The 18,131-nt window shown below is 33.1% G+C and overlaps 1 protein-coding gene across 1 annotated transcript; it reads left to right on the top strand.

Moving 5' to 3' along the window:
* The first annotated feature begins 7,847 nt into the window (after nt 1-7,847).
* LOC109181947 (ABC transporter G family member 39-like) lies at nt 7,848-15,578 on the top strand. Its single transcript, XM_019331929.1, has 18 exons — nt 7,848-8,496; nt 8,998-9,118; nt 10,166-10,254; nt 10,392-10,476; nt 10,574-10,864; nt 10,943-11,033; nt 11,123-12,023; nt 12,116-12,276; nt 12,377-12,480; nt 12,563-12,728; nt 12,816-12,994; nt 13,072-13,404; nt 13,494-13,784; nt 13,920-14,003; nt 14,087-14,220; nt 14,303-14,530; nt 14,634-14,805; nt 15,031-15,578. The coding sequence occupies exons 1-18, from the start codon at nt 8,096-8,098 to the stop codon at nt 15,556-15,558; spliced, it is 4,359 nt and encodes a 1,452-aa protein (XP_019187474.1). The 5' UTR covers nt 7,848-8,095; the 3' UTR covers nt 15,559-15,578.
* Nucleotides 15,579-18,131: the final 2,553 nt, after the last annotated feature.

The following is an 18,131-nucleotide window of genomic DNA, read 5'->3' as shown; positions in this document are numbered from 1 at the left end:
TGATTTCAAGTTTCTTACCATTTGTACACTTTTATCCGTAAAAAGTAATTCTCAAATTGTCTAAATATATTAATTAATTAATAGTGTCTAATGATTTTTCAAATTTCTACGAGAAATTACACGTTAATTGAGCAAAAACTTAACTTACTCATGAACAAAAATAATATTCTTAATACAGGAAGTAAAATGTCTAAATGGGATATACAACTGCATAAACTAGGTCGAATGATTATTTATGGACGCCCATGTCTAAATTAATGTCTTGTCACTTGTGGATAGAACGGCTCACCCATGCCATTGTAGCCCCCTTGTGCATTTAATGTTTTGTAGTTGTCCTTTAATCTTATTAAGGAATATCCGAATATGTTTGATAAATAAGTTAATTTTAATTGGTTTGATTAAGTTTAGCTAGTTTGACTAATAAATAGACTACTTTAAGGGTTCATTTAGAAATTTAGAAAATGTTTTTTGAAAAATTATTTTAGAAAATGACTCATTTTTTAGAAAGTATTTTAATTTTCTGGTATTTAGCTGAATGTCATAATTTTTTTTAGTTGAAAATTAAGAAATTATATTTTTTTTTAATGTTTGGTTCATTTTCTTGAAAATGAATATATTATTTGTTATATTAATAATAATAGCAATAATAATAATAATAATAATAATAATAATAATAATAATAATAATAATAATAATAATAATAATAATAATAATAATAACCAACAACAACAATATGTGGGTGATGGTGGTGCGGTAGGAATCTTTATATTCAAATGCATATTAGAATCACAAATAAATTCTATATACACATTTAGTTTGAAACAAATTCAATTGTACATAATATTTGTCATTTTACATATAATACCCGGCCCTAAGTTTTAAGCTCTAAGTTTACGGGTTTTTGGATTGTAGTATCTGTTTAAACATATTTTTTCAATCTAATGAAGCACAAATAACGCCTCCATTGAGGCTCGATCTCATGACCTCTCACATAGAAGATGTCATTACATGTCATCTGAGCACAATGTGGTTGAGAATTACTCCATATAATATAGCTAGGTTTGCATAAAAGTCAAAAATTGCTCGCCATGCAATTTAGGAATTGTGTACTAAGAACTGCTATACATCGTACACGTAACACATGCACTTATAAATACAGACAGCTTCTTAGGACTAGTCGACTAGCTATCGGGGACAGAGCCATTAATTAAACAAAAAAAGTTGGAGGGACCGAAGTTAGTTGGGAAATTTTCAATGTTACTTAACACTAGTACAGATCATATCAAATACTATTATATAGATCACACGATTTTAATGGCCATAATGATACAAATACAGTATTGATGGGTACTTCAAAAAATTTTTATATAACACATAATATATATACAATAATGAAAAAAAAACAATTATGATCCTGTTTGGTAATATAATTAGCTTATCAGTCAATTTTAGCTTATTTGATCACTATTAGATGTTACTTTGACTTGGTTAAATAATTAATATAAATATTTGATTAATTAACTTTTTATAACAGCTTATTGTTCCAAAACGTTAAAATTTTAAAAACTGCTCAAAACATTTTTTTTTTTGATCTGATCAACTTTTTGAAAAAGTCATCTTATATGTAATCAGCTATCAACTAACACCTAATTACCAAACATCTTTCTACAATAAGATAATGCTATCAATTAGTCAAACTCACTAATCCAATCAGCTAACAACTATCGGTTATATTTACCAAACACTCCCTATATTTATTTAAATATAGCTTACTTGTCGCTAGCTCTATTGTCAAGTAAAAATATTGTAATTAATTTATATTGATTTTACGAATTAATTGAATATTCTCTAATTTAAAGATGAAATTCAGTATCATAAATTCACGAACAAATGTTAGTTTTTTCAATTCTGATATTAATTCTTTGAACTTTGAAGATAAAAACCAATATCATAAATTCAAGAACAAATGTTAATTTTTTCAGTTCTAATATTAATTCTTTAAACTAGTAAATGTACATCCTAAAAGTATAAATAATTAAGTAATAAAAATATTCAATAAACTATTAATTAATTAACCAACAAATAAAACTAAACCATATATCTCAAATTTGAATTTTTTTAGGTTTAACTGAATACTTGTATCTTCAATTATTGAAATCTTGACAAAGAAAATAAGCCAACAGAAAATTGTGAGTTTGTTTATTTAATTTTTTTTATATTTATTTGGGTTATTTATATTTATTTGAACTTTAATTTAATATACGACTCATGTAATATATAATTAATAAACATTTTTTAAAAATATTATAAATTGATCGAGATAGTAAAAGCAGAGTAGTGCAGAATCTTGTTTCCTTTTTCAGTACGTTAAGGTTAGAATCTTGGTCAACCGGGATGAATTAAAGAACCATATAGTGTATTTAGTACAGTTTAGCATAATCTTGTTTCCTTTTTCAGTACATTAAGGTGGTATTTATAGATTATGATGATTTTACTCGGACTAATCCCTGTTTGCATTGGACCGGCCCAATTAAGAGGTAAAGTGCTGGCTAAATTAATTTTTTCATACGAGAGAAACTCCCGATCTCTCTTAAGGGACAAAAATGCACGGTCATTCACGCCAACCAAGCTAGTTTAGATTATGATGACTTTTAGCCATCATAAGAGACCTAAAGTGATGCAAATTCAATTCTCATCCCAAGGAAATTTTATTATCTTACTATTTGTAGTTATTATTGGCGTTGCCTTCACGCACTTCAATTTTATTAATTTAGTGTCGATCATTAGAATTATATATAGTTATATCAGGTACAATATATTGAGCGTCATTATATAAACATAAATTGTAATTTATCTATAAGTTTAAACCGAACATTAAGAGAAATCTAATGCTGTCCAAGAATGTGCATAAAATAAACTTCATTATTATATAATAACTTACAAACTACACATAAGAAGTGAATCAAATTAGGAAAATATTGTGCGAGTATGTAACGAGTTGGATAAAAAGATATTGACAAGAATTAAATTTATAACTTTTTAATACAACAAACGTACTTTTATTTTTTTTATTTTCTTTTTGAATGAAATTGTCAATCAACTTTGCTTGCATGGGTTACATCATGTACTTAATTATTGCATGCAGTACGTGCTTGTCCGAGGGTCCTAGTTCCCACTTCTTTAATACGATGCTTTGTGTCTTTCAAGTTTCAACCAACCTTTTTTAATACCACTGACGAAATTGACGTTGCTAGTACTCCATGCATGCATCCTCGCCCATGTTTTTGAATTTAAGGGTGTTTGGTCTAAATTATACAACATAATTAAAAGATTGTGACATTTCAAAGTTTTACATTCTGACATTTGCGATTGGTTCATGTTATCTTACTTTTTTAAGAGAAAAATACAACATATCATACCCTCCCGTCCTTCACATATGATTTTAAAAGAAATTTGATTCCCTCACAAGTTTTAGGTTATCTAAGATTAATTATTATGTAGAGATATTTACAAATTATTTCCATTTAATTCTAATTACTATAAAATATATGTTTTATGTTAACTGATTATATGTATCATATTTAATTATTTTTGTAATTATATATTTTATTTTATTTTTTATTTTTTATTACGTCATGTTAATATATAAAATAATTTTGTTTCTCAAGTTCAAGTTTTTAATTAATTATTTTTAAATCATGTAATTATATATGATACTATTATATTATTTATTTTAATTAAAATTTATTAAAATACATAAAAATATGTTAATTATATATATATATATATATATATATATATATATATATATATATATATATATATATATATATATATATATATATATATTACATACCTCAATTTTAACCAAACATATATAAGAATCTAACATTCTGTAAACCAAACGCTTAGATAAGTAGTTTGAAAAAAAATAAAAAATTACCCATACTTTTGGGTAAATTTATACACATTGATATATTAGAGTAACACTACTTGAGGGTATGGGTTGTGTAAACCTTGCCAATAAAGCTATGCAACGCGCTTGTGAGCATATAACCATTAATGTGCAATCCAACTATCAGTTTAGGTTTTTAGTTGAGATGGAGCACTTGCTTTAATTTAGTATCAGAGCCAGACCAAAGGTCATGAGTTGGTTCGAATCTCTATGTCACTCGATAAGCGACTTGTGCACAGGATCTTCCTATTACAGTTTACTTCTTTTGAATTATTGTGTGATATCAATTTATTACACAACAATAAATTTACCCAATACATAACACCTAAAAAGAAACTATACTTTATTTATTCAACCACCGGTTTCGATATTTTTTCCTTGTATCTATCAGTAGCTTACAGCATTTAGTTATTTCACTATTTGTCAAGGGTCCCACTTCCCATTTCTTTCAACCAACCTTTTACAAATCGTCCATGCATCCACAAAACTATTCCATCTTCTAAAATGTTTTTTTCAACGTATGCATGGTTTGAAAGATATAACATGTGCAAATTAAAGTGTGTTGTGTGAATGAATGTATTTATAATTGGATAAACGCATTAATTGCATTTGCATGCCCTTATGTTTAAAAAAAAAAGTAGAAAAAATCTAAAGTGGTTGAAAAAATTTCATTTTTTTCAAACTCTTTTAGTCCAATCCCTAACCTTTTGTTATGGTAACTTTTCAAAAAGATTGTTGTTTAGTCTATCAAGTAAGAAAACTATTTAAACTCAATCAGTTAGTGTTTTGCTTACTATATGAATATTTTAGTAAATTTTACTATTTTTTCTTTAATTATAATCATCTCCTTGTCGATCTTGATATATATTTTTTTGAATGCTACTGACTCTATTATAATGTATTATCTGTTCATAACTATTTTCTCAACCTACTGAAGCACAATTAAAGAAGAAAAACCATTCATTTTCATTTCGCCCTGAAATGGATGGCTAGGCGGTGGATGAAGCATGATTCTTGTACTATACCTAAAGATTACAAGTTTAATTATTGACAACATCTTTTTTTATCGAGCCCGTCGCACAAGATCTTTCTAGTGTAATTAAAGGCTATTAAACAAAAATATACCTAACACACACTTTCAAGTTTCAAATAATGATTACAAACTTTCCTCTTCATAAAAAAAAAAAAAAAAAAAAAGCCACATTCATTTCGACACTTTATATAAGTATTTCTTTTATATAAAGCACATAAATAATATGGACGTTATTTAGGTAATGATGATCACTTAAAATTGCACCATTGTTATGTTTTTTTTTTTTTTTTGAGAAAATGGCACTTCTTCCCCCTAAGTTATATACTTATAGCACTTTCTCCCCCTGAATTATTCAAGTGGCTATTTTTCCCCCTGAAATGTTAAATGGATATATTTACCCTTAAAATAAATATTTCATTTATTTTTCTTCTCCAACAAATTATGACAATAATTTGGTTCAAACCAAACAAACACTATAGCAACCAAACCGAAATATTCCAATTACAATTTAGAATCGAAACTCGATATTTAGAGTTTATTAAAATCGCGAACCGGAACGGACGATTCATGTACCGAACTGAAAAAATAAAATATATTTATTGTTGAATTTAGACTATTTAAAATAAAAAATAAAATTTTAAAATAAAGACGGTTCAAAATTGGAAACCGGATCCAGAACCGCCGATTCACGGTTCAAGATCCAATTTTTTTTATTCATAATTTTAATAAATTGAAATCCAAATATTAGGTTCTAGATCTGAATCATAACCGAAAACTTTTAATTCAATTGCTATAGTGTCCGGTTCAGTTTGATCTGAACAGTGGTCATCCCTACGTATACGCGATAATTTGTTGGAGAAGTAAAATAAATAAAATATTTACTTTAAGGGTAGAAATGTCAATTTAATATATCAGGGGGGAAAAATCACCACTTTTAGAATAATTGAGGGGGCTAATGTGCTTACCTAAATAATTGAGGGGGAAAAATGGCTATAAGTATATAACTTAGGGGGAAAAAGTGTCATTTTCCCTTTTTTTTTTTAAACATCTTGTGTAAAGGGTTGGATCAACTGGCGGGGTATTAACAAGAATTAAGCTAGAAACTTTTGCATATAAAAAATGTCGTCTTTTACTCCTAAATTTCACCTCTAATATGTTTCCTCTTAATGCGGCATTCATTCATTGGGTGTCATAAATTGGTTAATACTACCACTAATTCAAAATAAAAATTAATTACCAATTAGATACTGCTACATTATAAGAAATGGATTGAAAGAGTCTCTAGTATTACTCTTTGCATATTTTTATCTAAAATTTAAAACATATACATTCTTAAAAAATCAACAAACTTAATAACGATTTGATTGGATTAATCTTAATTAAACTCGCGTATATAATGTTATCACTGTAGTGTGAATAGAAATGCACAATTAGAATTGTGTTGTTTTTTTTTTTTTTTTTCCTTAAAGATACATATTTTTGTCGATGCAGCTGAGCATCCAGCCATCATATCCCATATCCCATATCCCATATCCCATCTCGTGATTGAGTTGGGATTATCCACAAAATTTGACTTTTGTATAATATAATATATGAAAGTTGACCCAAATTAAAGCCCTTTAAATGGCCAATTATGATTATGGTTAGTTGTTATATATTATAGTATAATATATGAAAGTTGGCCCAAATTGATGCCCTTTAAATGGCCAATTATGATTATGGTTAGTTGTTATATTATCCTTGATATCACTGTCAGAAATTATGAAATTTCCGACCACTTAAAAGTGATCTTAAATCAAGTCGAAAGTAAAAAATGGTCGAAAATAGCAACAAAGATTTTTTCAGATACCAAAAGTGGTCGGAACAAGGCTTTCAACTTGATTTAAAATCATTTTCAGATAGTCGAAAATTCCATAATTTCCAGCAGTGGATGAGGATGAGGTTGGTGTAAGGTTTCAGGGACAAGAAGTATACTCTCTTCTCAATACCTCTTTGTTATCATCCCTACCAAGTACCAACCACAATAAATTTATATATACTTAGCGCAATAACTTTTATGAACCAAATTTATATATCTAAACTAATGACTCTTTGTACATATCCATTTATTTTCAAAAAAATTCTACCAAACAAAAAAATTTATTTTCAAAAAGTTAAAAAACCATAAATACGGAGTATCATTTAACAAATGTTAATTTCTTACTGACATAAGTTTATACATTTATTTTAAATGTACAAAAAAAAAAAATAGATCAACTTTATATATATATATAGAAAAACGCTCATATGTGGTCATGTCATTAGGTGTGGTCGTGTGGTCGTATCTGTGTCGTTGAATCAGTTTAATCTAAATGTTGTGGTAATTCTGAAGATTTTCGCGCGTTTTAGTAAGTGGGGGTGTTATGGTAATTACAGTGACCATTTATAGCGGGCGGGTTCCAGAATACACCAACAGTGTTGACAACATACACCAATAGTGTAATAAAACACACCACAGTGAAACACACCAATGGTGTATTCCCGTGTTATGGTAATTACAGTGGCCATTTATAGCGGTCTAGTTCCAGAATACACCAACATTGTTGACAACATGCACCAATAGTGTAATAAAACACACAACAATGTGATTTTCCTTATTCCGGTGTTTTATGACAAGTTTACCCTTACAGTTCGCTGGGTAGAAGAATGTGCGCGAAAATACTGAAAAAATCTTGATTAATATGATTCATTAGATCTATCTAATCTAATGGTCTATAATTGACCATATGGCCACACCTAACAACATGGCCACATGTGATCACTCCTCTCTCTCTCTATATATATATATATATATATATATATATAGTGAACTATGATCCATTATATAATCACAGTCCGCGATCCTTTCTCTGCCATGAACGGAGCTTCTCCGCTCCGGCGAGTAGAACCATGTTCCTTAAGTCATAAAACACTGTAATAATTACACATTACACATAATATATAATACTCAGTTAAGCTGAGCAACAATCCATGCACTTATAAATCTTGGATTTTTCACGTCAAGATCGAGGAGTTTTAATTTGCAGTACAATGAAGAAAGAAGCGATCGATCTTTGAAGCAACAAAAAATGTCGAGGGTGTTGGAGGAAGATGATCGGGAAATCTCATATAGTAGCAGGAGGAGTAGTGTGGGTTCGAGTAGCAGGCGGAGTTGGCACTCCGCCGCCAACCTCCGGGAGGTGGCGTGGCTGGGGACGGCGGACGTGTTCGGCCGGAGCGCACGGCGGGAGGAGGAGGAGGAGGAGCTGCTGTGGGCTGCCATCGAGCGGCTGCCGACGTTCGAAAGGATGAGGAAAGGCATGCTGAAGCATGCAGCGGTGGGCGGCGGCGACGGCAGACTTGTGGCGGAGGAAATCGACCTCAGAAAGCTTGGGAAGCAAGAAAGGGAAGTGTTAATGGAGAGTATACTGAAAGGTGATGAGGAAGACAATGACAGGTTTCTTCTACGGTTTAGGGAAAGGATTGATAGGTAACTTTTTGTGTGTGTGTATTTTAGTTAGGCTGCTCTTAAACAAATGAATGAATTTGAAATATTTTACTTACCAACAAGTGAACAACATGATGAACTTAACTGGAGTTAGGTGTTGTAAAAATCTGCCTAGACCCTAGGCAGTAGGCACCTCCTAACCAAGAAGATTTTAGCTATAAACAACTTTGTCCAGTTGAGTGCCTAACTCGGTCAAGTTGAGCACCTAACTCGGCCGAATCGGGTGTCTAACTCGGTTGAGTCGGACGCTTAACTTGACCGAGTCGGGCGTTCAACTCAGCCTAGTCGGACGCCTAACTCGACCGAGTAGGCGTTCAACTCAGCCGAGTAGTTTTTTTTTTTTTTGTCTGCTCGACTACTCCTAGTCTATGTTTCTCTAATCATGTACTTAACTAACCATCTAATATATGCAGTTTACTAGTTTAGAGATTATAAGAGTCTAACATGCATTGTGTTTATATATATTTATTTGAATGGATGCAGGGTGGGGGTTAATATACCAAAGATTGAAGTAAGGTATGAACATTTGTCAGTGGTGGGAGAGGCACATGTTGGGCATAGGGCATTGCCCACTTTGGCTAATGCCACCATGAATGCAATTGAGGTAATCGGTTTGGTTTGTTGTTTTCTGTTTGTTTCGTCGAAAAAAATTATTTAAAAAAATAAATTTCATAAGAAACAAAATAGAAGATTATCCAAATATATATATATATATATATATATATATATATATATATATATATATATATATCAAAAAAATGATTGGAAAACAAGAGTTTTTGATTGAAAACGTATCATGAACCACTTTTAAAATCTACAAAATTGTCTCTTGGTATTACCAACCATTTTTGTTATTAGTAAAAAAATTTGGCTAGTTAGATGATGGACACTTTACCTTAAAACAATATAATAAAGAAAAAACATAGATAAAAGTTCAAAATATAGTGGGTCAACTCAGATCACTTTGTATAAAAGATATCAAAATGTTTTTGTATTTGAAGACATTTTAACAATTTTGTTGACGGAGCATCAAAAATGATAATGCCACAATAATACTAGAATTAATGAAGGATGTTCTAAAAAAAAAGAAAAAAGTGAAGTGACGCGTATAGATCTAGGACAAAAATGAAATAAACTCATTATTATAAAGAGTATTGTTTATTTATTAACCGTAATTATTACTCGGCATATAATTATAAGATAAACAACTTTTATGACACTTCTCTACAAACAAGTATCAACCTCAATCATCATCAAACAAAGGCATAATCTTTCTTTATATGCTAGAAATTAATCCCCATACATTTGCATTTAATTTTCTGTTTCAACAGAAGAAAGTGTTGAATTTGATCTGAAATTAGGTTTGATAATTCCTTCTGTTTTCATTTGCAAAAAAAACTGGATTATTGATCAGAATAGCAAATGTTTCTGAAGAGTATTTGTGTTAAGCTGGTCAAGTTGCTTGAAACTTGAGTACTTTGTTTTTTTAGTCACGAGATAAATCTCGCCGTGTGACCTTAGCAAAGTACTAGGTTGTCTATAGCACTAACTCAAACTAATTGCTCATAGTTGATCGATTCAAACCAAGAAGGCCAATAGATTTTTCTTGGTTATTGATCTTTTCCTGTTTTTGCCCTGCACTGAACAATAGAGTCTTCTGAGGATGGTTCACCTTGCCCCTTCTAATAGAAGAAGCATTCAAATACTCAAAGATGTCAGTGGCATTGTCAAACCATCAAGGTATTCTTCATTTTGTCTTTGTATATATGTTCCAAACATCTTAGTATATTCCTTAATTTCCCAGAAAGAATCCTTTTGTTCAGGAATGATATAATCTGTGGGTCATTATATACAGTTATTTTGCAATGGGTTTTCAGGATGACACTGCTTTTAGGTCCCCCTGGTGCAGGGAAAACAACATTGCTGAGGGCACTTGCAGGAAGGCTTGATGATGATTTAAAGGTGAGTTCTTTGAAGCTTTTGTAGTGTTATATATGAATATATGATTGGCATTGTTTGGTGTAATTGTCTGTTTTCTGACTGGTGGAAATTTGAATAGAAAACGGGGAAAGTTACATATTGTGGCCATGAATTTCATGAATTTTTCCCACAAAAGACATGTGCTTATATTAGTCACCTTAATCTTCACCATGGAGAGATGACAGTGAGGGAAACTCTAGATTTCTCGGGCCGCTGTTTGGGGGTTGGAACAAGGTATGAATTGCTGGCAGAACTGTCGAGACGGGAGAAGCAAGCGAGAATCAAACCAGAACCTGAACTCGATGCATTCTTGAAGTCCATTTCAGTCGCTGGCCAAAAGACCAGTTTGGTCACTGATTACATTATCAAGGTTGCCTTTTCTTGATCCCATGTTTGGGAGTTTAAGGTTGGAGGAGACTTCGTTCTCACCGCTCGAATTTTGTTGCAGATTCTTGGGTTAGACATTTGTGCAGACATCATAGTTGGGGATGAAATGAGGAGGGGTATCTCGGGTGGACAAAAGAAGCGTCTAACCACTGGTATGTTTTCGAGAGATTTAGTATAATTCTCTCAATGGATAAATTCTATGTTAAAAGTGTTATCTTGTTTACTCGAACTTGGTTTATAGGAGAAATGTTGGTTGGACCTGCAAAAGTTCTTCTAATGGATGAAATATCGACTGGGTTAGATAGTTCCACAACTTTTCAAATTGTGAAATATATGAGGCAATTGGTTCATGTTATGGATGTAACAATGGTGATTTCTCTGCTCCAACCAGCCCCCGAGACGTATGATCTTTTCGATGACATAATCTTGCTCTCAGAAGGGCAGATTGTGTATCAAGGTCCAAAGGAAAACGTTCTCGAGTTCTTTGAGAAAACGGGATTCAAATGTCCTGAGCGGAAGGGAATTGCTGATTTTCTCCAAGAAGTGACCTCCAAGAATGATCAAGAACAATACTGGTTCAGAAAAGAGGAAACATATAGATACATCTCGGTTCCCGAATTTGCAGAGGCTTTCGATTCGTTTCATCTTGGCAACCAGCTTGCCTATGAGCTTAGCGTTCCTTACGATAAGCCCGAAACTCACCCTGCTGCATTGGTGAAAAGGAAGTACGGTATCTCCAATTGGGAGTTACTCAAGGCATGCTTCTCCCGGGAGTGGCTGCTAATGAAACGTAACTCTTTTGTTTACATTTTCAAGACTTGTCAGATAACCATCTTGTCCATTTTTGCCCTTTCGGTTTTCTTGAGGACAAAGATGCCATATGGTAGACTACAAGACGGGAGGAAATTCTATGGGGCTCTGTTCTACAGTCTCATCAATGTGATGTTTAATGGAACGATCGAGACAGCAATGACAGTTATGAGGCTTCCTGTGTTCTTTAAACAGCGGGATCATTCGTTCTATCCCGCTTGGGCCTTTTGCCTGCCAATTTGGTTCTTGAAAATACCCCTATCGTTCATCGAATCAGCAATTTGGATTGTTTTTACATATTACTCAATCGGTTTCGCTCCTTCTGCTGGAAGGTAAGAATGCAATAACTATCTGATCACTAAATGTTTGTTACAATGTTTCACTAAGATTGACTAACAACTTCAATTCCCGTTTTGTGTTTAAGGTTCTTTCGTCATTTTTTGACGTTATTTAGTACACATCAGGCGGCTCTTTCTCTATTCCGATTCAATGCAGCAATTGGAAAAACACTGGTGGTTTCAAGCACCTTAGCTACATTTACCTTGTTGTTGGCCTTCGTGCTTAGCGGTTTCATAATTGCTTACAGTAAGTAATTATTACTTTTCAGTAAATTTAAGCTTTGATGCTGATTCACATTGATTACAAAAAAGCGTTTAAAGTAATGTATTTTCTTAACTGCATTTAGATGACATTAGGCCATGGATGAAATGGGGTTATTATGTTTCTCCTATGAGTTATGGGGAGAATGCATTAGTCATGAACGAGTTTCTCGACGAAAGATGGAGCGCTGTGAGTTCTCTCTAAAACTCGTTTTTTTCGAGTTTTCACCAAACTTCTTTCTGATAAAAGCGAAAAATTGTTTATTATGCAGCCTAATATATACCCCAAAATTCAAGAACCTACTGTAGGGAGAGCACTTCTCAAGGCGAGAGGCTTTGTAACAGACAACTACTGGTTCTGGATTTGCAATGGAGCTCTCTGGGGATTTTCGCTTCTCTTCAATGCTTTATTTATAGCAGCACTTTCTATCTTAAATCGTAAGGCGATCTTATTATCATAAAGAAATTAAATACGAGCTCTTTGCTGCCAACAAACTTGATTAACGAGCTTCTGTTTCGTTTCAGCTTATGGTGACTCAAGGGCTGCAGTCTTGGATGAGGATGTTGTTGAAAATAAGAAAAACGAGTCTTTTGAAGGTATGATTCCCGAAAAGAGGAATGCTTCGAGGAGAGGAATGGTTCTTCCTTTTCACCCCTTGTCGCTTGCTTTTAACCATATCAACTATTACGTGGATATGCCATCTGTAAGCAGTTATTTTCGCCATTATCTTCAAGTTCTTCGCTACTTTCTTTACGCTTATTGAGGTTGCAAATTAAACAGCAAATGAAGAGTGAAGGCGTTAACGAAGACCGCCTCCAGCTCCTTCAGGATGTTAGTGGTGCTTTCAGACCGGGAGTACTGACAGTGCTTGTAGGTGTCACGGGTGCTGGAAAGACAACCTTAATGGATGTCTTAGCGGGACGAAAGACCAGTGGATACATCGAAGGTAGCATCAGCGTTTCCGGTTATCCAAAGAACCAATCAACTTTTGCTCGAGTCAGTGGTTACTGTGAACAAAACGATATCCATTCACCCAATCTTACTGTTTATGAATCCGTCATTTATTCTGCTTGGCTCCGTCTTTCTGCTGATATTAACAAGAATACACGCGAGGTGTGCACACTATATTCCCACTCCACGACGTTTTTTAGTCCAAAGCATCGATAAATAACTATATTCTGGTTATGTATATATGAGTGCAGATGTTTGTAGAAGAAGTGATGGGACTGGTTGAGCTTAATCCTATAAGAAATTCGTTAGTTGGTCTTCCCGGGGTGGATGGTCTTTCGACTGAACAAAGAAAACGGTTGACAATCGCTGTGGAGTTGGTTGCTAACCCGTCTATAATATTCATGGACGAACCAACATCCGGGCTCGATGCCCGAGCTGCTGCTATTGTTATGCGAACTGTAAGAAATACAGTGGACACTGGGAGAACCGTTGTGTGCACCATTCACCAGCCAAGTATCGACATATTTGAAGCTTTTGATGAGGTATATGTTGAGCATATAGCCATTAATGTGCAATCTAACTATCAGCTTAGACTTTTAGTGAGATGGAACACATGCTTCAATTTGGTATCTAAGTCAGACTAAAGGTCATGGGTTCAAATCTGGTTTTTTTTGCAGTTACTATTGATGAAGAAAGGAGGACAGATGATTTATGCAGGACCACTCGGTTGTAACTCTCGTAAACTGATAGAATATTTTGAGGTTTGTTTCTTTCTTTCTCGTACTGTTTTTTGTTCCAAACTGCAAAAATATCACTTTTTTTGTTTAATCGACCCTTTCTGCAGGATGTGCCCGGGGTTCCTAAGATCATGAACGGATATAATCCCGCTACATGGATGTTGGAGATCACTGCTACTGCATTTGAGGCACAAATTGGAGTTGATTTTGCAGACATTTATGCCAACTCTTCGCTCTATCAGTAAGTAAACTAGATTAATTTTGTTGTGATTTCATTTTCTCGAGAATGAATGGATGTTATGAATCTTTTTGCATTCGTTTAGGAGGAATCAAGAACTCATAAAAGAACTCAGCACCCCGCCACCCGGTTCTAAAGACCTTCACTTCCCAACGAAATACTCCCAAACATTCGTCGAACAATGCAAAGCTTGTTTCTGGAAACAACATTGGTCTTACTGGAGGAACCCACAGTACAATGCCATTCGTCTGTTCGTAACAATACTTACCGGGATTTTGATTGGAATTATCTTTTGGGACAAAGGAGACAAAGTGTAATGTTATATATATATCATCTTAGAATATCTTTATTTCCTAGTTAGACAATCTCGAATGTTGGAAGTTTGATCAAAGGTAATAACAAAGGTTGTTTTACAGGCAAAAGCAACAGGATCTGGAGAACATCATGGGAGCTATCTTTTCTGCTATAATTTTCATTGGAGCTACAAACACTAATTCAGTGCAAGCTGTGGTTTATGTAGAGAGAACGGTTTTCTATCGTGAACGTGGTGCTGGGATGTATTCAGCTTTCCCCTACGCGTTTGCTCAGGTAATTAAAAACCTAAGCTTATAGTTGGATTGCACATTAATAGTTATATGTTTAACACGCCCCCTCACGTGTGCTGTGGGTTCCAAGCAAAACCGTAGTAGCTGACCTTTGGTCTGGCTAGCATGTGCTCCATCTCAACTAAAAGCCTAAGCTTATAGTTGAATTGCACATTAATTATATGCTCAACAGTTTTGACCATTTTAAGAAATTTAAGAAATTTTGCAGGCTGGTATAGAAGCAATCTATGTTGCTGTTCAGACCATTTCGTATTGTCTCCTACTATACTCGATGATTGGATTCGAGTGGACAGCGGGGAAGTTTCTATGGTTCTACTACTTCATGTTCATGAGCTTCTTCTACTTCACACTGTTTGGAATGATGCTCGTTGCACTAACTCCCGGGGTCGAGTTTGCTTCCATCGTTATGGCTTTCTTCCTCACCTTCTGGAACCTCTTCTCTGGTTACCTCATTCCCAGAACACAAATTCCAGTATGGTGGAGATGGTACTACTGGGCAACACCGATTTCGTGGACAATTTATGGGCTAGTGGCGTCGCTGTTAGGGGATAAAGAGTCTCTGGTTGAGGTTCCTGGAGAATTAGATGATATGACAGTGAAAGAGTTCCTTAAAGATAACTTAGGATTTGATTATGGTTTCCTTCCTGCTGTTGCTGTTGGGCATGTTGGTTGGGTTCTCCTCTTCTCCTTTGTGTTTGCTTATGGTATCATGTTCCTTAACTTCCAAAAGAGATAATAAGACTATCAAATTTTCCTCCCCAATGCAAATTTTGTCTGAAAATGTATAAATAAATTAGCCTGTAATGTTGTTGATTGCTGTAACATGGATAGATATTTTAAAGTTAGTAGCTTTTCAAGTTTATCAGCAACAAAGAATCCATCATATGATAGATGTTCTTGTTGGTAATTATCCTACCACTATGAATTTGGAGATTCATAATATTTCTCAATAGTTGCTATTTTCCTCTATACTAAGTCAATCTATCTTTAACCTTAAGCCAATAAGACATCCAAAAAATATCTACAACACATATATTGTTTACAAGTCCTTTTCATTTGAAATACAAACAAAAAAAATCAACTTTGTGAAGAAAGTTATAAAAGTTTTTTTTTTTTAAATAAAAATATATCCATTTTTTAAATATATATTTTTTAGTACAATGAGAAAATTGACACAAGCTAAGAGTTACACGGAGCACGATCATGTCACATCGATGATATCATGCAATAATATATCTCACTCAAGAATACGAACCAACCAACTTTACCCCTCAAAATGGTTAGTAATTTTTACCACCTTTTTTTACTATGTGAGGGTATGCACTATGCACATGTAAACTCAACTTATGTGTAATAATAAGTAATAACTATCAATTACTATTAGATGGTGTAACTAAATCTGGATCATGTGTACTACCGCAAAACACACACATGCATGGAAAATTTACAGCCACTATGGAGGGTGTACATTAAACAAATTTCACTCTTGTGTGAGAGTTCTTAAACCACACAAGAAACGTAACGAGTGATACACGTAACCACTACCTGAGCACTAGGTAAACCTTACAATTGTGTAATAGATTGTAAACTAAATATTCTGTAGAATAGATGATAACATCTGATAACTAAATTGTACTAGGAATACCTTATGTAACACCCTCAAATGTTTAATCAATAAAGTGTTAACAATAATTGAACCCATCGTAACTTTCAAGTGTAAGAACCATACTCTACCAACTCAACTACTCTTTCAACATCACTTACACAAAAAAAAAAAAAAAAAAAAAAATTACATGTACTAAACACACCCTAAAATGTTTTGAGTAATTAATAATAACATTTGACCATACTCTCTTGTACTTCCTCCGAATATTCTCAAAGAATTTAATAAACCCACCCACCCCCCCATAAAAAAAAAAAGATTTATTCCTTTTTATAGTTTACTTTTTGGTCCAATAAATCCCAGTGGAAGCAGCATAGTACACACAAGATATCAACATCACAATAACAAAGAGTTAATACCCAAAATCGTCCTCGACTATAGTGGTTTTTCTCAATTTCGTCCTAAACGACTTTGGTGACCTAATATCGTCCCAGACTTTTATGTTTCGCTCAATTTCGTCCCATACTTTTGTATTTTTGCTCAATTTAGTCCCTCATTTGTTATTCTATCAATTTGGTGTTAAATAAATAGACAATTAAGTAATTTTAATATTGGCATCTCTTTACTCATAGACATGTGAACTGCGAAATCCCTTTGTTTTTTTACGAATTAGTCCCAGAATTACTCCTAAAACTGCAAATATAAATTTTGATTTGCAGGTCCGGGAGTAATTCTAAGTGTAATTCGTACAAGAAAGAGAAATTTCGCACTTCACAAGTTGAAAGTAAAGAGAGATCAATATTGACATTACTGAATTGTCCCTAAATTTAACACCAATTTGACGGAATAACAAATGGAGGACTAAATTGAGCGAAACACAAAAGTCTAGGACGATACTAGGTCACCAAAGTCGTTTAGGACGAAATTGAAAAAAACCACTATAGTCGAGGACGATTTTGGGTATTAACTCCAATAACAAATATCATAAATTTTCCTGAGCCTTTCATTTCTCATCTTTTGTCCATCACGTGGTCCCCACCCACACTCCCTGCTCCCGCCCCCAGCTGATAGATATTTCTTAAAATTAACGACGCAACTGCATCCTGTGGCCCCTCTGCCTCATCCCATGCATGCCACCTCTTCACACGTGGCATACCCTTTCTACTAATATTTTATTAATTAATATAATAAAAAGTATATTAATCATTCATGTTTATGAAATCACATCACGTGATACATTTTTTTTTTTTTTTGGTTTTACAAAAATATAAAAATTTTATATTGTTTTCGAAATTCTTCAAATAACAATCAATACTTGCTGATTTATAAAAATACTTTCCTTTTGGTGATATATTATAATAATATTGTTATAAAGATGAAGATGATGACAATGGACTGAATTAGTATTAAAATAATTAAAACTTTTTAATATAAGAATCATATTTTATTATTTTTTTTAAATATTACTTTAGTGAATGAGAAGTCACGTTTAAAATTTGTTTCTAATGAAGTCGGGTCTGATGTTGGACACGCACCGATTTAAGTTTGTTCTTATATGCACAAAATATATAATTTAATGTTAGAATTTAAAATTAAATTAGTAAATTTACCTTATTTAAAAAAGTACGGAGTAGTAAATTGCATTTGGACCGTCCATCAAATGATTTGGAGGAGTTATTTTTCCGGAAATATATGTAATTATTACT

The sequence above is a fragment of the Ipomoea nil genome, unplaced genomic scaffold (genome assembly GCF_001879475.1).
Source record: "Ipomoea nil cultivar Tokyo-kokei standard unplaced genomic scaffold, Asagao_1.1 scaffold1043, whole genome shotgun sequence".
NCBI classification, from domain to species: Eukaryota; Viridiplantae; Streptophyta; class Magnoliopsida; order Solanales; family Convolvulaceae; genus Ipomoea; species Ipomoea nil.
Note: the sequence above shows the minus strand (reverse complement) of the source record. Positions and strands in the feature narration are given on the sequence as shown.